This window comes from Rhamphochromis longiceps, linkage group LG12, assembly GCF_057381845.1.
Source record: "Rhamphochromis longiceps isolate RC_006_pf linkage group LG12, R_longiceps_female_GT1.1, whole genome shotgun sequence".
Classification (NCBI taxonomy): domain Eukaryota; kingdom Metazoa; phylum Chordata; class Actinopteri; order Cichliformes; family Cichlidae; genus Rhamphochromis; species Rhamphochromis longiceps.
In genome coordinates, this window is record NC_140568.1 from 45080213 (window position 1) to 45104224 (window position 24012).

The following is a 24012-nucleotide window of genomic DNA, read 5'->3' on the forward strand; positions in this document are numbered from 1 at the left end:
GAAAAAAAAAGAGAAAGGGGGGGAGAAAAAAAATAAAAATCTCCTGGATCACCTGTTGAGAGAAGAATAGAAAACAAGCAAAAAAACCAAAAAAAAAACAAAGCAACATACTAAACACAACACCATCGCATTAATCTAGCTAAGTGTAAACAGCAGTAAATACTAAATATTCAATGTTACAGTGAGCTGATCTAATATACGCTCAGAGGTGTTGGACTGAGTATTCACTGCAGCCGTAAGCTTCTCCAAGATCTTAACCATGCTGCACTCAGTGGGCCCGTTCTGAAAAGTCGCGTCTCGTCCCAGCGTTTCAATCCCAGCGGGCAGCCTTGGGGGGGTTTGAATAGCCGGTTCTGCTTTCTTAATTCTCCGATAAGTCAGGGCCAAGCCAGCTCCGATCAGTAAGAACCCTGTTATCATGGTTCCAAATAGGTAGATATCTTCAGCGTCCTCGATCGACAGTCCCACCAGGCACACAACCCTCCAGTTATGCCACCCGTCCATCGTGTATCCGGCAGGGAAAGTCCATCCAGGGCACTCGGGCTCTCCCGACCCGGGGCTTCTCGTTGATAAGAGCGTGTCAATTGCATTCAGAGACCAGTTGATCAAATCCATAATTCTCTTTAGGCTTTAGAAACAGACTGTGAGAGAGTGTTCCAGGGAAAGTGAGAAAAGCACGAGACAAGACAAGGACATAAGAAGCTAAGCAGGGAAGATAAGGGAGAGGAGAGGAGAAAAAGTGCGACCGCCTTCGCTGAGAGCCAAACGAGAAGGGCAAGCAGAGGCAGACGACGGTAGACAGCAGGGAGACACACGAGTGGAACATGGTAGATACACAGACGGACCAGCAACTACAAGGACAGAAGACGCGACTTAACTTACCTGGACTGACCATACCGGGCATATGCCCGGTGGGCTGATGAGTTTGTTTGGTTTTTTTTGTAACGACATGAACAATGAGAGGTGGTGGCTGACTGCCAGCTGACTGTATTTCATCATCAGCCAGTGTTGTTCTTTATCAATATTACCAACGTTTACCATAAGGCAGCATAGAAAGTATTTACTTGCTTTCAGGTTTTATTCAAATGTTCGTCTTTTCAGTTGTTTCCCCACTTTTTTCCTGTTTCAAAATCAAACACCAGTTTGTGAGAAGATTATCTTCTTTTTTTAACAGGCAGATAAAGTTTTACATTGGCATATTTGCCAATTGTATGTTAAAAATGTTCGTATTTTAATATTCAAAAATGTTTTTGCCCAAAAAATATGTGCACTATATGTCAGTAAAAATACTATGCAAATATTGATGTCCTTGAATGCTGAATAAACACTGACTGATTGTGTCTCTTGTACTTTATCAACGCAGTATCTAAAAACTTTGCACCGTAGTGGTTAAAATCTCATTCTAACAAGAGTTAAAAGCACATTCGGTTATTAGGTTTACAGGGTTATTGGATTATGGTTAACGGCTGGTAGAATTTTTTTTAACATTATCTGCCAATTACATCTGCCACCCTTCTCCAAATCTGTGCCCCTACCTGCCCCCCCCAACAAAAAATTTCCTGACACGCCACTGTGCAGGCCTACTTGTTGTTCCTAGAGTATTTAAAAGTAGAATGGGAGGCAGAGCCTTCAGTTTTCAGGCCCCTCTTCTGTGGAACCAGCTTCCAGTTTGGATTCAGGAGACAGACACTATCTCTACTTTCAAGATTAGGCTTCAAACTTTCCTTTTTGCTAAAGCATATAGTTAGGGCTGGACCAGGTGACCCTGAATCCTCCCTTAGTTATGCTGCAATAGACGTAGGCTGCCGGGGATTCCCATGATGCATTGAGTTTTTCCTTTCCTGTCACGGGTTGCTCTGAGGATCCACTCGCAGGACTCCGGAGTTGTGTTTTAACAGAGATGGTTTATTTACAAGATCTTCACCAAGTGTATTAACAGACAGTGCGAGGATAGTGCTATATACAAGATGTGAGAGGCAGGGTTCCAGGGAAAACAAGGGAATCACACACGCGCGCACTCCAACCTCTCTCTCTCTCCGCTAGTGACCAGTCACTCCTTCCACACTCCACACGGGGAAACATGGGGACAGGTCCGGGGAATCTAGAACACAGAGACACACGTTAACTTTCTGAGACGGAAGCATGCGAAACTTGGGCTTGACGTGTACTGACTAGAGTCTTCACAACAATCCAGCGTTGAACAGCTGATCTCCTCCTTCTAATATACCAGCTGGTCTGATGAGGCCCAGGTGTGCACGATCCGGGAAGGCGTGGACTGAGGGCGTGAACCCGCCATGAGTTCCTCCCCGGCAAAACAGGGGAGAAGGAGAGGAAAAAGAGAAGAGAAGGAGGGCTAGGAGTGAAGAGATGCTGATCAGCGCCTTGCCGATCCCGCAGGTCGTGACATTTCCAGTCACGTTTCTCACTCACTGTGTGTTAACAGACCTCTCTGCATTGAATCATATCTGTTATTAATCTCTGTCTCTCTTCCACAGCATGTCTTTATCCTGTCTTCCTTCTCTCACCCCAACCAATCACAGCAGATGGCCCCGCCCCTCCCTGAGCCTGGTTCTGCCGGAGGTTTCTTCCTGTTAAAAGGGAGTTTTTCCTTCCCACTGTCGCCAAAGTGCTGCTCATAGAGGGTCATATGATTGTTGGGTTTTTCTCTGTTATTGTACGATCTACTGTACAATATAAATCGCCTTGGGGGCAACTGTTGTTGTGATTTGGCGCTATATAAATAAAATTTAATTGAATTGAATGTTAATCATATTTTGCAGGGCCATGCCAGGACAGAGGCAGGGCTGCTGGAGTTGGAAGCTCCTGGTCATCTTCAGCCTCCTCGGCCTCACTGAAGAGTTCGGTAAGAGACTTCCTCCTTATTCTGGTGACCTGTTCATGGTGTCCCCTGCCCCATGACAGCTGGGATAGGCTCCAGCAACCCTGATAAGGATAAACAGACCAGAATGGATGGATAGATGTCTATATTGTAACATCTTGGAGCTGACATCACTGGATGAGAATCCTGAATACTGCAACTAACATTCGGCTTCTCTTCAGAACATAATTTTTTATGATGGAGAAGCTGGATCGATTGTGAGAAAAGACGTTTAGAGTAAAATCCCTGATGCTCGCAGGTTCTTCACTAACATCAAACAAAGTTTAGAGTCTGGATCACTGTATCGTGTTCTGTTTGTTGCTGCTGTTTTATTTCATTGTTTGTTGCAGTAACTGGACCACAAGACATTTCTGATAGTCATGTTAACCACGCATGTTAATCAGGCCCATGGTGAGGATACAGTCTTTGTTCGGCTGGTTGGAGTGAAGTTCTCACCCTCGTGTTGAGCTGAGCTTCATAATGAAGCGTGTCGTGACCCGGAGCAAAGCTTACACTTGTTTCCCATCTTTATTTGTACAAGAAAGTTACAATTACATATCAGCAGTACACAAAGGTTAGATAAAACACAAATTTTGTATCACACTTCATTGATGGAAGCCACAGGAACAGCGTACAAAAACTCATTCAAGGCAAAAACCAGGAACTTACACACTAGGAACTACAAAGAAGCACGAGGCACGCAGCAACAAGAGACTCAGACAAAGTTGTTGCTCAATACCCAAGTAAGCAGGTCTGTGCTTGTGTTCTTGCTAGTTTGTACTTCAAACATTTGTACAGCAGTCCAGACTTTCCAAGAACAGGAGGACACCATCACTCTACCATCATCATGGTCCTCTGGTCTCATGGCTCGCTCTCACTTTTGCACTCTCCTCTCTCTGTCTGTTTAATCACACTTTGCTTTGTCGCGGCGTGTCTGTACCTGGGCTGATTATCACACCAGTCATTCAACACCAGATTGTTGACTAAGATGGGCTTAAAGTGACTGTTCTGGGGCCCGTTCTTCGTACCGCGCTAAGTGAGTTAGCTGGATGAGATTGTTGACGATTTCGCGTGATCCTGGATCGTTCGGTTCCCCGAAGCCCATCCGGGACTTGCTGTCATAGCAACAGAGCCGTAAGCGTAAACCTGCTGGGGAGCAGGTTTACTTTATGTAAACAGGATTAGATCGCGGCCACGCAGGTATGCCCGCTTCATTTATACGAAAGCAACAGCGATATTCCACCACTGTTTCACCATAAATAAATAACATCAATGTAACTAAAGACAATGCAGCACCTGATCCTTTTATTGATTTCACACAGATACATACAGGTCATTCCCTAAAAAAGGGAAATGTACTATTAACATTCTATTACATGTATGTGATTATTACAGATGTAATTCATATTTCAGAGTAGTAATTGTAAATTACTTCGTGTAATCAAGATGAGAGACCACGGCTATAAAAGCCAAGGTGGATTTGGGAAGTCTGTCGCAGCCATGTCCTGTCCGTATACGCGAGCAACCCATTGCGGAAGGTGCAAGATTGATAAGGAGAGTCCTCAGAATTCAGCGTATATTGCGGGACAGACAGGATCCTTTAGCTCAGCGCGACAGTGTGCTCATAGAGAGATATCGATTTTCCCGTGAGGGTATTATTCACTTAACCAACTTGTTGACGAGGGGGTGCAGGACCACCACCTGTCTTTTTTTGCTCCGCCCTTTTCTTGGTTGCTGTTATAAACAAACAAACAGATTATTTCAGGGTCTCTTTCCAAGAGACTAAAAGCAACATAAGTGATAAATATTACCATTCTGTAGAACATTCTTATATTTCACTTTTACCTGTTCCCATGTTCTAGTGGGTCCTGTTGTGGCTCTAATGTGAAAGAGGATAAAATATAACATATTATAATATAATGTAATATAATATTGGATAATATAGTGTAATATAATAAATTTACCCTACCGCCTACTGGTGTTGGCCAGAGGGGCCGATGGCGCGATATGGCAGCCTCGCTTCTGTCAGTCTGCCCCAGGGCAGCTGTGGCTACAACTGTAGCTGCCTCCACCAGTGTGTGAATGTGAGAGTGAATGAATAGTGGCATTGTAAAGCGCTATATCAATCCACTCCATTATTATTGTTATTATTAAATTACTTACGAGTTTAATTTGTCAGCAACTTCCTGCCAGCCCTCTCTCCTTGCTTTTGCAGCCTTTGCAGTGTTCCCTTGCGTTCTGATTAAACTCTGAAACTCCTGAAATCCCTCACTCAGGAGTTCTTGCTCTGCTGCCGAAAAATACCGAGCCGAGCGAGCTCCGTCGACATTTTCGCCGACCAATCAGAGGGTTGCCGATCAATGTTTCTACTATCGATGCGTAGCCCCTTTTACGACACCCAGTGATGTCACATTACTGCGTCCAGCTGTACTAATCGTCAACAGCAGGTGTGTTCGGGGAACCGGATTAGCGCGCTCACGGTTAGCGCGATGGTTTGGTCTTGGATGTTTCATTTGATCTTGGATGTAGTAAGCGACGTACGAAGCACAGGGCCCTGAGCTGTGAGTAGTTTGTTTCTGTTGTTGCTGCTGGTCAAACTTTCATGAGCCCTGTTACAGTCGTCACTTTAAATAAACACACTGAACTGTGGATGAGTGAGTCTGCTGACAGTAACCATGACAACCACTGGAATGACAGCGTACTTGAAGACTACTTCATTTCATAGATTAATATTTACAATGGAAATTGCCCATCATACACGTAATAACAAGATTTCCAATAATTCTTCTAACAGCCATCGATCGATCTGATCTGTTTTACCTTTGGTTGGGCACCAAAACCAAAAATATAAAATTAAACTTCACTTTATGTTTTTAATTTATGTTTAATGTGAGCAGTCTTTACGAGCTCTGTGTTGTTTCTGGTAATGTTCGTTCTTCTTGGCCAGTCTGTGCCAGGGCTTGTGTTGTGTGTGGATGAAAGGAAAGGAGGCCCCAAACGCTGGACTCACAGATAGGTGAAGGCTAGTGTTTGTTATGATGAGCGGATGAACAGGACATGAAACGGAGGACCGACTGAACTGAAATAGCTGAACTGGCTGGAGTGGATCACGTATGGCATAGACACATTCAAAGACATGATGTTGAACGAGTGGAAACAGAAGACTTAAACACACAGACTGATGAGAGACACAGCTGAACACACTCTGGCTAACGACACATGAGACGAGCTGACAGGAAAAACAGGAAGTGAGAACAACATTGATGTGGAAAAATAAACTAAAATGACAAAACTGAAAACACTGGGTCAACGAGCCAGGAACCCTGACAGTCTGTCTCTGCTCCATGTTCTGTCTTCAGTGTCCCTGTTTTAATTCACCTCCGACCTCTCCGGTCATGTTCGCGTCTCTCTTTGCTCTCTCCGTGAACATCACCTCTTGTCTCTGTCTCTTGTTCTGTTCTTGCCCAGCTTAGATAGTGTATTTTGCCTTTTGGGGTTTCTTGGTCACTTTGTTATCTGCAATGAAATTCTGACTTTGAGTTTTACATTCTGCAATAAAGTGGCAGAGGTAGGATAAGAAGACGGAAACAATCCTGTAATAATGATTAGAGATTGGATAAAACTGTATTAATCGCTCGGGTGGGTTCCCCCAGGAAAGTCAGTTGTTGTCATTTCAAAGTTATTACCACTCAATTATAACATAGTAACCAGTTAATATTCAAGTAAACTCATGGTGGCCGTCAGTAATAATAGTGTAATACCTTTGTAACAATACAAAAATGAGTTTGAATTTTCACATTTTTATACAGTTTCAATTGGAATAATGTAATAATAATAAGGTAATAGTGACTGATGTTTTAGCCTATTTGGATAGTATTACTATATTATAATGCTTGAATTAATCCTACCTTAAGTTTCCAACATTCTGCTTTGCTTAAAATCAATAATGTAAATATTACGTTTATTGCTCTGAATTATTAAATGGGAATATCTGAGGTAGTTTCTGTTCAATAAGCAGGAAAATGGGGCCACAACTCCACTGTCCTGCTCCACCTTCATCATAAATTGACCCCTAACCATCCAATGATCCAGCCTCTCCTGTAGCTATAGCACCAAGCGGCCTGCTTGCATACACATGGCTGTAGTGTTGATCACCTGGTTGGTTTTGGTGATGGTCGCAGTGAGGACTGCCCGTAATGCTGCTTTCACATCTTCTAGTTGACCTTCAGAGGATACTTCACGTAGTCTTGGTGACTGAAGGCTCCAGGTTTCCAGCTTCACCATCATCCTGTCTCTCTGGTCAGCTTCTGTCGCACTCTGCGCTCCTTTCTTTGTACTTGGAGCTTGGTACCCAATCTCACTGGTATTATCACCCACCTGACCTGATGTCACAGGTCACAGGTTAGCCCTTAGGCAAGGTACAAACAAGAACGTAGAGTATTTTAGAGCCAGGTGTACATTGACGCATACAACGACCGAGTGGTGTCTATTTACACCTACAGGCCAGTGGACACTCTTTCAATGATGAGGATGTCCACATCCTGGACAGGGAGGAACGCTGGTTTGAGGGCGGAGTCAAGGAGGCCATTTACGTGAAAAGGGAAAGACCATCTCTGAATCGAGGAGGGGGCCTAAGGGAACATCTGTCACCATCTTACAATGCTGTGATTGCAGCCATTCCCCAACAGTCATTGTTTCTGTCATTATGCAAATGTGCTGTTTATAAGGTTGCCACTTGTTGTCAGCTGAGACGGAAGGAGTCACCTGATGATGATGATGAAACGTTTCTCCCACTGAAAACGTCCAGATGAACAGGATCAAAGTTTGGAGGGTGACTTACCTGGATGATTGAGCATGGATCACTTTAAAGGCACACAGCAGAGACAAACACATTTCTATGATTTTCAGCGTTCTGTTTTTACTCTCGGTTGCCGTCACTTTACACGCACACACGTGAACACTTCCCCAACAACAACGACGACGACAGGACGTCAGTCACCCTTTTAATTCAGGCGCAGTGTGATCATTGATGCCGCTCAGGTGCGCTGCAGCCGCGCCACAATCACTTATAAAATGTCTGTTATAGTTGATTAGGGGCATACAAATCCAGTGTAGGAGTGGTTCTTAACTGGAACCAGCACTTAGTTCCCCTTAACTAATTTAAACTGTGTTTCAATGTTTCCAGAGGTGAAAGAAGATGAGTGGGAGGAGCTCGGCTCTGACATCGCTGCACTGCATCGACTCCAAGGACTGTCTGAACACATGTTTGATGAAAGCTTTATGAACACCTCAACAACCAGGTATCTTACGACTGTGAAGAGCTATTACTACATTACAGCTCCTGTGGGTATCATAGACATTGGTTATCAGAAGCACTGTGGGGCTCTGCCACTGTGACTGGAATTGTATAGATGTAATGTAATCCTGTGCAGCAGGCAGATACTGACCCGGCGTGCCGCAGACAGCACTTAAGCTTTAATGCCAAAGTCTTTTCAAAAACACAGAGGTGGACCCAGGAGTAAATGATAACAAGCAGAACTCGAGTGAAACCACAGAATGAGGGAGGACGAGCCAAAGGACAGGAGTTAGACTCAGACAATAAACACACAGCAGCTAAGGAGGGCAGAGGAAACAGGTGGGAGCTAATCAGAAGACGAGACGAGGAACCAGACAAAGACCCAGTGACCATGACAGAAGAATGCACCTACAGATTTCAGACTTCACTTTGAGATTTTACCACTTGTACAAAATAAAATTAAGTAAAAAGTAATCTATAACAAATAATGCAGGATGTGTTTCGTTTAGGGGAAACGACTACCACCAATCACGATTTGGAAGATCTGTGAAAAGGTAAAGAAGCTTTCAGTCATTTACATTTTTTAAATGGTGTTTAGCAGGTTTAACATCTGGATGTTTTATGTCCTTTGCAAGTATTTGTAAAAGAATTTGGACAGTGCTTCACAATACACTGGAATTTTTTATTAATAGTTGGTTATTAATGAGCCAAAAAGCCCGTTAGGATTTATCACAGCAGATCATCTGCCTCCTCTGCACTTCCTCCTTCACTACATCCATGGATCTTCTCTGAGGATTTCCTGTTTTCCTGCTGCCTGGCAGCTCCATCTTAACATCCTTTGTCCAGTGTATCCACCCTCCCTCCTCTGCACGTCTCTAACTTCGTCTCCAGCCTGCTCAGCAGCAGCTGTCCCTCTGATGTACAATCAACTCTGTCCAACGTGGATTTAGTTTGTTTTATTTATTTATTTTAAAGATAGGGTCCACAAACGGCACTTAGCTTGTTTATGTTACTTTGGAGTATTTTAAAGAAGTGAATAAACAACACGTCGCCACTGTCACATCCTGGTTCTTTTTTTGCTGCTGAGGTTTTTGTTCTGGGCTATGACCTGGTGTTTTGTGCTGATTGAATTTTGAATCTTGTCACTCATCATTGTTTTGATCTTGAATTTGGATTTATGTTCAAGTTCAAAGTGTTTATTGTCATGTGCACAAAGAAAAGCATTTCTCTGTTCAATGAAATTCTTTCTCTGCTGTCCACACACAGATGCTGGTTAATATGTACAAATAGATAAAATACAAATAGCATGAATAAATAAATGGAGACAAAAAAATGAAGTATTAAATAGATTTATGTACAAAGGAGCTGTGAGCTTAATATACTGCTTCGACATGTGAGATGACCAGAAGTGCTGTTCAAAAATGGGTCAGCTGTTCAAGAGTCTGATTGCAGTGGGGAAGAAGGAGTTGTTGAGTCTGGATGTTCTGAACCTTCGTCTCGAGAGCAGAAGTGTGAACAGTGCGTGTTGGGGGTGTGTGGGGTCTTTGAGGATGGAGGCAGCTCTCCTCTGGACTCTGTAGATGCTCTGCAGAGACGACAGCGGGGTCCTGGTGATCTTCTCCGTGGTTGTTAGGGTTCTCTCTGCAGGCGTTTGCCGTCCATCGCAGTAGTGCTGCCGTACCATGCAGTGATGCAGCTGGTCAGGGTGCCCTCCACGATGCAGCTGTAGAAGCTGCTGGCATACCAGGTTTCCTCAGCCTCCTCAGGAAATGCAGCAGCTGCTGAGCCTTCTTGACCAGCTGTGTGGTGTTCAGTGTCCAGGTGAGGTCCTCCGAGATGTAGACGCCCAGGTGTTGTCCTCACACGATGACACCAGACCGGCCTCCTCTCTCCTGTAAGCCGCCTCGTCCCCTCAGTGATGTGACCGATCACTGCAGTGTGGTCCACGAACTTCAGTATGGTGTTATCCCTATTGGAGGCGACACAGTCGTGGGTGTACAGGGTGTAGAGGACGGGGCTGAGGACACAACCTTGTGGGACACCAGTGTTTGTAATAATGCCGGCTGAAGTCCTGTTGCCCATCCTGATGGACTGGGGCCTGCCAGTCAAAAAGCCCTGTAGCCAGTCACAGAGGGTGAGCTGCAGGCCGAGTGCTGCCAGCTTGTGAGTGAGTTTGTGTGGGCTGACAGTATTGAATGCGGAGCTGTAATCAACAAAAAGTACCCTGATGTATGAGTCTTCGTTTTCCAGGTGGGAGAGGGAATAGTGAAGGCAGCAGCGATGGTGTCTGACGTGGACCTGTTGGATTTCTGCAGGGGGTCCAGAGTTGCTTAATTTTTATAGTTAGTTTCCTTGTGCTCATGAGCGTCCTGATTGTATTGTTTCTCTGGTGTAATTTAGACGTCTTTAGGTTATCTAGTTTCCTTTAGCAGTCCCCTCTTGTTCCTTGCTCTCCCTCTCTCTCCTGCTGTCTCTCTAGCTCTCTCTGGTCTGCCATGTGTGCTATTGTCTTCCCATATCTTAGTCTGCCTGGAACTGGAGGCTTAGCTTCTCCAAGAGATAGTGTAAGCAATGAGAATGTCTAAGTTGTGGAATTAAATTCAGACACAGGTGGCCAGGAGGAGACAGAGAAGGAATACATGTCCTCATTGACGCACCTGCACCCCCCAAGGCCCTGCATGTGTGAGGGTGTGATGGAGTGGGAGGAGCCCACTGAGAACAGGGGTCCCAGGCCCATCCTGATAGACGCCCTCCAGCTCAGCTCTAGAATCATTTTGAAGAACCCATGTTTGAACCTCTGACTGTTGTATAAGATCCAAGAACCGTGTTTTAAAAATATATTTTGTCATTTCGTTTATTTCACAGGGTTATGAGATCACTTCAGTTATGCTAATATGTTAATTTTCCATCAGGCTGGACACTGAAGAAAACCCACTAACTTTGCTGGATGGATTTCAGGACTGTGAAAACGTCACAGCTCATGTCATTACGAAGGAGAAGGTCAGTAAACATGAGACAGAAAATGAACACACATTTAGATTTAAGAGATTAAACAGTGCTGAAAACACAGAGATTGTTTCTAATGATGAAAGTCATTAGATCTAAACTAGAACTTGATTGGGCTGATAAAGATCAGCATTTCCTTCCACTGAATATCTGCATCTTTTCTTCTTCTAAAATGGGACAAAATGTGAATTCAACATGAACAAAGAAAAAGAGTTACTAACAGCATTAAAACAGCTCATAGTGGTAGCTGGGTTAGCTCGAGGACATGTGCTTCATACCTGGTGAGGTTTGCATTTGGCACACTTACGTACAGATCGACACATCAGAGCAGTATTAACTTAGTTATTACAACACGCACACAGCTCAGTCGGGCCTGGTTTTGAACCCGGTCTTCATTGAAGCAGAGTGTTGTACTTCTTCCTGTTTGCACTTTCTTCAGCTGTCTGAGAATTTGGGATAAGACAGAATGAATAGTTTTGCATTAAAATGTCCCACCTCACTCCTCACACACAAACATCACAGACGTTAGTGTAGCTGCTGCACGTTTATCTTCTAACCTGAGCAAATGTATGACAGTAAATGTCTTTAACATCCGGGTGAGGAAATCCCCAAAAATCCGACTGTGTTCATGTGGACGTCGCGTTTTCAGTGGGAGAAACGTTTTGTCATCATCCCAGTCGGATGACAGGAAAACATTCCCTTTTACATCCACCCTGGAATGCTCAGTCACTATCTTCTCCTAATAGAAACACACAAGGGATGTTTGAGTTTGTGTTATTATAGTTTTGTAATTTCTAATAAATGTTTCTTTATGTTTCACTTTTCTTTATACAATTTATTTTAGCTTCAGGCAGTTTGAAAATGTTTAGTTTTAGTCTATTTAATTATTAGTATAATAATCAAAGTTGTGACATGACAGGGAACACTGTCACAGATAGTAAGATCAGAAACTTTATTTCACAGCAGACATTTTAAAATGGGGACTTTGAACAAGGGCTGAGAGGAGGCAGCCCACGGTCCCAAGAAGAGATCAATCAATCAGCTTCCATCCAGCAATAAAACACTACAAATGAGACTGAAAAGGAAAAACTAAACTTGCATGAACACCAGAGCCTTCCTCAGGGTCAGGCCTAGCAGCATCCTCTACTTCCCCTGAAGAATATTCTCAAAGGAGATGTTGTTAATGAACATGACACGAGCGTCTGGAAAAAAGCAGCTCAAGCTTGCGAGGAAATGGAGGCGATGGTGTTCTGCATTCCTATTCCCAGCCTCACGGGAAGGCAAATTGCTTCCTCTCTCACGCTGGAACACGAACAACCCTCGCTCTATATTTTTGCCGCCAGCAGCTTTAATCAGCTCCTATCAAAATGAATGCAAGTCCAACATGTCTGTAACTTACTCTGCCTGTTACTGCTTTTTAATCAAGTCCTGCCATCTGGCTTTTTAGTTAGAGTCACCTGTTGTCCATCAGTCAGGGTTCCAATCGCATTATTATACTGATAATTATATAGACTAAAAATAAATACTTGGCTGAAACTAAATTAAATTGTAAAAAGAAAAGTGAAATATAAAGAAATGTTAATTAGAAATTGCAAAACTATAATAACACAAACCTCAGAAAATAAAACTGAGGTTATTGTGCTCGGCCCTGAAAAGCTTAGAAATATGGTCTCTAACCAGATTCTTTGTCATGATCCTGGGTCGTTGACCCAGTGTTTTGTGTTTCTTTTTGGTTTCATCTTGTGTTTGGTGTTTCTTCTGATTCTGTATTAATTCTTTGGGTTGGTTGTCGTGTTTATTATCCCTACCTGTGTCTCCCCTCTGTGCTCTGTTCAGGTCCCTGCGTTTTGTTGTAAAACAGTCTGTGTGTTTCCGGTTTTACTTTGTAGGTCTGCTTCTCATCATGTCCATTAGTGTCAGCTGTGTCCACCCCTGCATGTCATCTCCTCATTACCTAGTGTGTATTTATACTGTGTGTTGGCTTCTGTTCATCGTTGGATCGTCTGTGTTTCTCGGTGTAACTACGTCTCTCTGCATTCTCAGCCCACGTTTCATGCTTAGGTTTGTCATTTAGTTTTTCCAGTCTAGGTTTTTTCAGTCATTCGTCTTTTCTCACTGCCTGTTCGGTCGCTCCACTTCTGTAAATAAAACATCACTCTCATCACCAGGCCTGCATTTTGGGTCCTTTTTCTCCTACACCACACGGCTCACCCCGCCAGCCGTGACATTCTTCCTCTGGATGGCATTACCTTGGCCTCCAGTAACGCTGTGAGGAACCTTGGAGTCATTTTTGACCAGGACATGTCCTTCAACACACATATTAAACACATATGTAAGACTGCTTTCTTCCATTTGTGCAACATCTCTAAAATTAGAAATATCCATATCACCCTATTAGAGCACTTCGCTCTCGCTCTGCAGGCCTACTTGTTGTTCCTAGAGTATTTAAAAGTAGAATGGGAGGCAGAGCCTTCAGTTTTCAGGCCCCTCTTCTGTGGAACCAGCTTCCAGTTTGGATTCAGGAGACAGACACTATCTCTACTTTCAAGATTAGGCTTCAAAACTTTCCTTTTTGCTAAAGCACATAGTTAGGGCTGGACCAGGTGACCCTGAATCATGGGGTCATATGATTGTTGGGTTTTTCTCTGTATGTATTATTGTACGATCTACTGTACAATATAAAGCGCCCTGAGGCGACTGTTTGGCGAAATATAAATAACATTGAAAAATTGAAATTATAATTATATTATTATGTGTAAGGCATATAAGAAACACTATGTATGTGCGTGTGTGTGTGTGTGTGTGTGTGTGTGTGTGTGTGTGTGTGTCTGTGTGTGTGTGTGTGTATGTGCGTGTGTGTGTGTGTGTGTGTGTGTATGTGCGTGTGTGTGTGTGTGTGTGTGTGTGTGTGTGTGTGTGTGTGTGTGTGTGTATGTGCGTGTGTGTGTGTGTGTGTGCGTGTGTGTGTGTGTGTGTGTGTGTGTGTGTGTGTGCGTGTGTGTGTGTGTGTGTGTGTGTGTGTGTGTGTGTCTGTGTGTGTATGTGTGTGTGTGTGTGTGTATGTGCGTGTGTGTGTGTGTGTGTGTGTGTGTGTGTGTGTGTGTCTGTGTGTGTATGTGTGTGTGTGTGTGTGTGTGTGTGTGTGTGTGTGTGTGTGTGTGTGTCTGTGTGTGTCTGTGTGTGTGTGTGTGTGTGTGTGTCTGTGTGTGTCTGTGTGTGTATGTGTGTGTGTGTGTGTGTGTGTGTGTGTGTGTGTGTGTGTGTGTGTGTGTGTGTGTATGACAGCTGCAGAGAGGAAGGACCTGCAGAAACGCTCCTTCATGCATCCAGGATCTAGTTCTTAGTTTAGTTTAAATTAACTATAACTAGCCTGGTGTGTGTGTTGTGTACATTTTCTTATAAACGGGGGTCACTTATGTTACCTGTTGGTGGTCCTCACTGATGAGACCAAAACAGCTGATCAGGGCCAACTGAGCGTCAGGCTCAAACTGCAGGTTTACTTCAGCAGAACAGATTCTTCACATTATATCCACAGAGCCAAAAAATGCTCAGAAATTTCACCTTATAGAAATTAACTGAGACCAAAACAGTTATCCTGGAGCTCTCTCTCATTTCACTCTTTGCTTCATTTTTCAGGACTTTAACACCTTCTTGGTACATATCGAGAAACAGAAGGTACAAGACTGGCTGCTGGGTGCTTCAGAGATCTCCCACAGCTACAACCAAAAGCTTCTGATCATGACCGACACAGAGGAATCCACCAGTGACAGAGTCCAGCAGGAATACAGCAAGGATCCTCATTACTCCGTGAAAGTCACCAAGGACTGCCTGTTCAACGACTCCTGTGTACCAGCAGCAGACAGCTACACTGTGGTCAAAATATTTGGAAGTGTTTCAGAAGATGGACAAACTGTGTCTGGACTTGATGGAGCTTCACTTGCAAAGCTGATGTTGAAACCATCTCTGGAAGCAGCTCCAGTTTTCTCTCTTGATGGAAACACAACCACACAGTTCCACCAGAACTTCATTCGGGTTTTTATGCTCCGCGGCCTCCAAACAGTCTTAGAAACCAACCAGAACAATCAGCAGATTTACCAGGTGATGGATCGACCTGACTCCGTTTCCAGCTACAAAATCCCACAAAGACCAGCTGATCACACCACACAGTATGACCACCAGCAGATCGTAATGATGGAAAATGACCCTGTGGTCAGAAGAGCTGCTGAATATTTGTATGAGAAACATCCAGCAGTTAGTTCTGTCTATGTTCTTGATGAAAACCAAAGACCCAAACTGATCCACGGTGAACCAGTGTCTCTGTCAGAGGACAGCAGACTGGTGCTGGTAGGTCATGGTAAAAGAGACAACGCAAGAGAAATGAGACTGTCTGGATACAGTTCTGGAGAGGTGGCACAAATCATCCAAAGGACAAACAGAGGCAGCGATAAAATCAAAACAACGAGTGTGGTGGCCTGTGAGGTTGGATCAGACCAACGATTCATGGAAACTCTGCTGAGGGACCTCCATGAAAATAACATCAAGACAGAGCTTCATGTGAGGGACGCTCTCGTCCAAGTCACACACACAGGAAGGAAAATCACTCAGGAAATCTCTCCAGAGGGGCTGCAATGGAGACATAAAGACAACAGCAAGAAAGTGGTGGCAACACTTGATCGCAACGGAGATGTAATAATGAGAAACGAGCCTGGAAGTAAAGGAGAGGCTGTTTTTACCAATGAAAGAAACTTTCTGGGTGGAGGAGAAAACACGGACATCAAAAATCCAGCAAAAATTTTTATAAAAGAAAACAGCTGGCCAGATGAACCAAAGAGGTTTGTTAACCCAGAGGTTTTTAAGAAGATTGACCAAAATAAAGTTAACGAGATGAAATCTGCCATTGATGAACTCGAGGCTCTGTCTTGGGGAATCTTTCACTCAGGTCAACATCTGGGTAAAAGACCAGAGAAAATCAGTGTCAACAATCCAGAAGAAATAAGAAAATATTTACTAGCGAAAAGAAAAGAATATAATATAGATGGGAAACCTGAAACAACTATTACTTGGATAGATAATGAAGGTGAAAAAAGACAAGTCCTTAATGAACGTTATGAGATCAAATCAGGAGAAGATATAAAAAAGATAATACGTCATTATGCAAAGGATGGAGAAGAAGAGACTACATACCTGAAGATCAATGACTGGATATATGAAGTTGACCCTCAGAGTCTGTACGTGTATCCAGTTGGAAAAAAGCTTGACAACAATCAAATAGGAAACAATAATGTAATTGATGATATTAAGAAATGTATTAATGAACAGGCGGGGAACGAAAGATATAAAGACATGCGAGAAAACATTTTTAAAAATGTAGAGAATGAGGAAGAAAAAAACCAACAAAAACAAAGATATGCTGAATATGTAGAAAATACTTTTCTTGGGGAGCACCCAGATGTTTTTAAAGGACATCTGACAGGTTACGAAAGACTGTCCATGGAGGCCTGGTTCACCACGTATTTCACTGCAACAGTTATATCTGAATCTGCGAGAAATTTCCGAACATTCCCTCTGACTCTTATGGCCCTGGATCTGGTTCGAAACAATAACGATAATACCCGACAGAAAGGTCTGGATTTTTTCTTTGACAATCATCCAATGGCAAGAGGAGGCAGTTGGATTGACCCGAGCAGACGAGGATTCAGAGGCTCAGCAACACATGAAGATTCCAGCAAATTAACAAATCATCAAGAAGAATTCCGAAAAACCGAGAAGCTCAAGGGTGACCTTGTTAAACTTGTAGAACGAGAGGGTAACTTCTTTGAAGAATGGAAGAAAACCGTTGGTAATGGTGAAAGTGATGTGGTGAAACGCATGACTGAACTTTCAAACACCTACAAAACAATGACGGATAATTCAGACTTTCAAAAAAAATACAATGATTTCAAAACAGACACCAAGATTACACAACCTGAAGATCACAGACAACCTTCCACATCTGGACCACTGGGAGGATACGATGATGGCTACGTCACAATGCGAGACCTGAATTCAGCCTCAGAATTAGAAAATACCTTCAAACATGAATCTTATTTCTCGAGAGCATCTGCATCGTTGGCTGAAGAGGTCCATGCTGCACTACAGCACAAATATGGTGAAACTCTGGCAGGAATGCACCTTCAGGAGGGAACAGCCCGAATAGAAAACGGACAGTTTGTATGTAAGCTCGTGTCAGAGAGACCTGGTGCTGAGCCCGAGGAGTTCAGGGCTGATTTATCACCACAGAGTCAACATTACAGTGAAAAGATGTGGAAGAACATTGAGACATCAGTGCATGAGATGGAGCAGCACAGTTCAGCAGCCTCCCATCAGGTCAACAAGTATGTAGAGAGGACTGGAACTGCTGTTGGCGCTCTGGGTCTCATGCTGGGACTGAAAGGAGCTGCTCGTGCCTTTGAAGAGGGAAACATCAAAGATGGTGTGGTGGGGTCTTTGCAGACGGCTCATGGAGTGACGGCTATGACAACATCTGCTATTGCAAGCAAAGCTCTGACCTCAGAGTCAAGAATCGCAAAAGTGATCATGAGGAGCCCTGCAATGAGGCGTTTTATGACAGTTATACCAATAGTGGGAATTGGATTTGGGATCTACAATGTAGAACAAGATTTGGAGAGAGGAGATGCTCTGGGATACATTGATGCTGCGTTCGATTTATACATGGTTGAGTTAGATATTGTTGAGCTTGTTCAGCCTGAACTGGCACCTTTCATCACACCTATAAATCTGGCTCTATCAGTAGTGCGGATGGCCATTGATGATGTTTATATGGGCATCCAGAATGAACTGAACAGCCTCCCAGCGGATGCTGGAGTTTTGGACAAAATAGCTGCTGTTTTTGTTGGCTTTGGAAAAGGGATCATGCACTTTGCTATACATGTGGCTAGTGTGTTTTATGACTGGCGTTATGATGAAATTGAGGAGGGACGAAGACTTGTTGCACAGATCTCAGATTATCACCAATATTATAAAGTCACAAAGCAACAGGATGGAACGACTGCCATTGATTTTACTGCTGGCGCCTCCTCCTGGAATGGAGGAGGTATTAACTTTTGCCTCGCTGATGAGGGTCAGTCTGAGCTCTGCATGGACTATTTTGTTTCTCGTGATGAGAGTCCAAGAAGACAATGCTGGAGCATTAACACAGATGGAAGCAAAGATATAATTCTTGGTCTGGGAGAGTCACATGGATTAGAGCACGCGACATATGAAAGAAAAATACTCATGTTCATACCAGCTGGATCTGTGACAGTGGTTTCAGGTAATAAAACTCTTTCCTATTCGAGGTACGGGACATACAGGGGAAACAGAGACTCTAATCGATTTTTTGCAGTTCAGAAATCACAGGACGAACACATGATTGAAGTCATGTTGAGCTACTATTACAGACTTCATGGGGAACCAGGGGATGACACATTCTTCCTCGGTCCACAGAGAAGTTATGTTGAAGGCTCAGGAGGAAGGGACACCTACATCATTCCTGAGAATGGAGGGAAAACGATCATTAACAACTACGATCCCTCCAGAGCACAAGACAATCTGCATTTCAGTGTCGACTACAGCCACATTTCTGTGTCTAAGTCAGGAAACGATGTTGTGCTGATGTATGAGGGCAGTCATACTGTAAGAATACAAAACTGGTTTTTAGGAGAAGATTATCGTCACATGAACATGATGTCAGGAGACGGAGTCTTATTTGAGATTTCCTCCACGGTGGTTTCTTCAGTTCAGCTGGTGGCCAGAGGGATTAACAAGATGTTCAAGACACAAGGTGAAGTTGTTGATGCATCACAGCCACTTTTACACACAGTTACAAACATCTTTGGGTCTCAGTATGGTGATGAACTCATTGGAAATGGAGAAAGGAACCTGATAGATGGGGGAGGAGGGCGAGATCGTCTGATTGGTGCTGAAGGAGAAGACATTTACATGGTGAAAGGCAGAAACTTTTCCTTTGTGCTCATTGAAAATTACTCCAGAGACGAGAAAACTGACCTGGCCATCATAGAAGCAAATCTTCATACGTTTGGAGTCAGAGTAGAAGGTGATGATGTTCATCTGGAGGCTCAGCATGGCAGCACAGTGTTTCATGTTGCTGTACTGAACTGGTTCAGGTCATCAGCACACAGACACTTACTGTTCATCACAAAGGATCTGATCACCTTCACAATGTCAGATAACAAAGCTGACTGCCTGCAGAGGAACATCTTCACCACATGTATAAAGAGCCTCAGCATTGACTACAGCAGCTCCCCGTCTCCTCTGGAGGTGGACCTTGAGAAGGATGATGCTTTGGACAGCGTGACAGAGGTCCGCGGGTCAAACTATAGTGATGTCATCAAAGGAAACAAAGAACACAACGTTCTTGTCCCTGGATTAGGAGATGATTTCATTGAGGGGAGAGGAGGAGAGGACTGGTACGTTATCACAGCAGGACAAGGAGTGAAAACCATCAACAATCTATCACCAGATCTAACCTTGGACCTGCTCTTCCTTAAAGAACAATATCAGGATATAACATGTAGATGTGAAGGTCAGAGCATCATCATTCGGGTACACGGCAGAAGAACTGTTATTTTACAGAACTGGTTTAAATCAAAGAATTATCAGCACCTGCAGATCAAGACCAGTGATGGAGTAACAGCTGAACTGAAGCCCAACATCAGCAGCTGTGGATGGGATTTAATGCTGCCTTTAACCATCGACTACAGAAACCTGAGTCCTGAACTACTTCCAGTAAACTATGACAATCTATGCATGTATTTTTATAAAAAGATAGTTTACTCTCATCAAAAAGCAAGGATTTATTTTGATAGAGGCAACTGCATGCACTGGGGGAAAGTGATGATTATGAATGATGTTGAATCAGTGAAAGAAATGTACGGCTCCTCAGGATTTGACATCATGGTTGGAAACAGCAATGAGAATTTACTGGATCCACACACCGGGGGGGCACTGATGATAGGAGGGGAAGGCAAAGACACTTACATAATCAAACATGGGGATGAAAACATGGTAATCATTGATAACTTTGCAGAAGATCAGAAAACTGACACTGTGCTGGTAGATATGGATTTCCTTGATGGAAGTCGAGTCATACTGGACTCAACAGTTTTAATGGAACCAACAAGAAATGATGTTCATGTTAGAATCATGAAAAATGAGGAAAGATTAGAATTCGTTCTCCGCAATTATGCTAATGGTGAAAAATATCAGCATCTAGAATTTCAGAGCTCTGATGGCGTCCATTTCAAACTCAAGTCTCTAAACTCAGCTGGAGACGACTCTTTCTATCAGGTAGAAGCTTTCAAAGTGACTCTCACACAGTCTCAGGTGGACTGTCGTTTGGACCTCAGCGCTCAGAGAAATCTGTCAGAGGTTCACACAGTGCAAGGCTGCCCCTCCCAGTCTAATGTTATAATAGGCAACAACCGAGACAACGCTCTGATTGGTGGGTGGAAGGACGACGCCTTGGATGGAGGTGATGGAGATGACACGCTGGTAGGAGGAAATGGAGCTGACATCCTGATTGGTGGGAGAGGAGACGACACTCTTTATGGTGAAGATGGGAATGACACACTGATGGGAAACTCTGGCCGGGACGTCTTCCTTCCTGGACCAGGAGCTGATCTGGTGGATGGAGGTCCAGGCAGAGACTCGGTTCTCTATCGGGGTGATCATGAGAAGGGTGAAGGGGTTTATGTTAACCTGCTGACGGGCCAAGGCCACCATGCTGACGCTGAGGGCGACGTGTTGAAGGATGTGGAAACTGTGGTCGGCACCATCTATTCGGACATCTTAGTCTCTGGTTATGAAAGTTCTCTTCTCAAAGGCTCAGATGGTAACGACATCTTGGTGTCCACCGGTGGAGATTATCTGGTTGGAGGTGATGGAAATGACATTTACATGTTCACTTTCAGCAACGGCTCAGTCACCATAGACAACTGTGCAACAGACAACGCCACAGATGTTTTGTACCTGAGCTCAAATTCAAGTCCAGAGTTTGATTGCCAACTATTATCTGACCGAGTCCTGCTGACCTTCTTTGGATTCGATCAATCAACTGTAAGAATTGCACTGCGAGGCTGGATTAGTGATGATGATGAATGTGGCCATTTGGTGCTGGTGTTCAGGGAGGTGGAGGCGTCGGTGGACATGCTGCTGCAAGAGTGCCAGTATAGAAAGAAGGAATCACTTTGGTCATTGATCATAACCTGGGCTATCTGCATCACTCTTCTTGTCTTCCACTTGGCTTTTGCTTTACAAGGGTCTCGAAAATTAATCAGAAAAGCACAAAAACAAAAAAGACAAAAAGAAGATGAAACTAATGTTGAAGCAGAGTCAGCACCAACAGTAAAGTAGACTGCCACTGCTGCTGCTGCTGCTGCAGGTCACACATTCTTTAAATATGTGATTTCACAAATAAGTTCTTTTTATACTTATAATTATACTCACTTTGCTAGTTACTCTAAATGTTGAGCTAATCATGAGTATTCTTGCTTTCTAAAGTCTAAATCTGTCACGTTTATTAATCAACTGCAAACTAAAGGAAAGTTCCTGTAATCATAGATCCTGAATGTGTCTGGTTCAGTTACCCAGAGTAACCGAGGAGTCGTTCAGCTTCAAACATCTTTAAATTACACAAAGTCGACAAACTGTGGACAAACGTGCCAAATACCAAAGAAAAGAACTGCACTTGGTGTCGTTGGGATTTACCACCGTGGATCATTAGACACTGTGTGAATTTCACAGCTTGAACAAGCTAGTCGAGTTCTTACCAAACATGTACCTGACATAACACTGATCGTCTTTTATTGCTTTTATTTACTGTAACGGCTGCAAATTTCTGAGCTTATTCAGAGGTGGAGAGTGTGAGCTGTTTTGTAATGTGGACTCATCTCCCCACACCATTAAAATTGATTTTTCATGCTATATATTTTGTAATAGTTGAACAATAAACATTTACTGTCACTGATTTGTGCTGTATGGTGATGTTAAGTGTAACCACCACTCTGATCCATCCATCTATTCACTTCCACTTATCCTTTTCAGGGTCGCGGGGTCACTGGAGCCTATCCCAGCCGTCTTAGGGCGAGAGGCGGGGCACAGCCTGGACAGGCCGCAGTTGTATTATGTATTATTTTAATATTAATGTCAAGTGAATGGGATTTTTTTTCTTAGTCCATTGTGAAATGTAGAAAATCACATAGTAATTTAATTCAATTCAGCTTTATTTAGACAGCACCAAATCACAACAACAGTCCCCTCAAGGTGCTTTATACTGTAAAGTAGACCCTACAATGATACAATCATATGACGTCCAATGAGCAAGCACATCCAAGATGACAGAGTCCCCGGGTGGAGCGCCCTCAACCATCCTACCCACGGACTCCAAGACTCTGACTGTTGCTCAGTGCAGAAGCACAGGTAAAGTCAGGATCCGTTCCCTAACCAGAAGGCGCAGGGAACACACTCTCTCGTACAGAGCAGCAAGCTGAGGGGACACTCAGCCCAGCACACTGCCTCTCACCCGGGCAACTCCAGCCTGAGACAGTCCTGGCCGCTGCAGCACACGTTAACCCAGTAAACCTATCCCAGGTGTAACCGGTGTGATTCTGCGTTGTGTCTGATAAAAAAAAAAAGGTAAAAGAAAGAAAGACCTCCAAGTAAATAATTTGCCCACTCCAGCTCCTACGACCAAATACAAACAGTGGGGAAGAGGGTTAGCTCAACCCACCACAACTTCCAATCTAGCAAGGAGTATATATTCATGCTAGCATTTATGGCGCCTAAAACACATTTATGATACACACATACTACACACTTATAACATCTAACAAAAACAGGCTTAATAATGACAATAATTGAATTAAAATCGCAATCAGAAACATCCAGGTGGCTAAATATGCATTATATGTGTGTTTTAAAGTGTTGGAAAGAAATGACACCCACCTCTCCCACAGGGGAATTGTAGAAAAGGGGAGAGGCAAAAGGGGTGCACTGTATTTATAGGATTGCACCAAAGAAGAAGAAGAAAAGAATGAGGAGGGGCTCTAACTGATAATGAACACAACTACAGGCTTGGAGGTCCTAAAAGTCAGGTATAAAAGGAGCAGTTTGGGAGTTTAGAACACATTTTGTGTAATTATAACAATGTTATTTATGACCCTGATACACAGGCAGGGGGAACTGTTCCCTGATGTTCATCAGCAGCTGTTCTCACAGGACAACATCTGCAACATGATTTATAAAATATGGTCCTGGACATGTAAAGTATTTAAAAAGTAATTAAACAACCCCAGCCTGAAACAAACACAACAATAATACTGAGGGGGAATATTTGTCCTCAGAGGAATTATGTTTACTTGCAGCACTTTTACGTCCACTGAGATGTTTTCATTGTGTTTTATTGCTTAAAGGAATGGCTGGCTAATAATAAATGTTTATGTAGCTGTAAATGTGATAATATTTACAATTCTTCAGCCATAAAGGAGTGTAGAAAGTGAATGACTGATAACATGTGAAGTGGCTGGCAGAGTGCAGACAGCTGCACATTTACAGTTTTCCTGCATCGCTTTAACAACAACAATAATAATAATAACAACTTTATTTATAAAGCACTTTCAAACAAAGTGCTGAACAGTTACATGGATTCAACAGCCACTTTATTAGGTACATCTGTTCAACTGCTCGTTAATGCAAATATCATTTAATCAGCCTGTAATGAATCAGCAACGTTAAAGCATGTCGACATGGTCAGAACAGCCTGTTGGAGTCAAAC

General features: G+C 43.4%; 1 protein-coding gene across 1 annotated transcript; it reads left to right on the forward strand.

The window, feature by feature from the left end:
* Nucleotides 1-2784: 2784 nt before the first annotated feature.
* LOC146658125 (uncharacterized) lies at nt 2785-22064 on the forward strand. The gene is made up of 6 exons (XM_085426563.1): nt 2785-2863; nt 8064-8178; nt 8684-8728; nt 11087-11174; nt 14817-19950; nt 20050-22064. Exons 1-6 carry the CDS (start codon nt 2785-2787, stop codon nt 21591-21593), a joined length of 7005 nt encoding a protein of 2334 aa, XP_085282689.1. The 3' UTR covers nt 21594-22064.
* Nucleotides 22065-24012: the final 1948 nt, after the last annotated feature.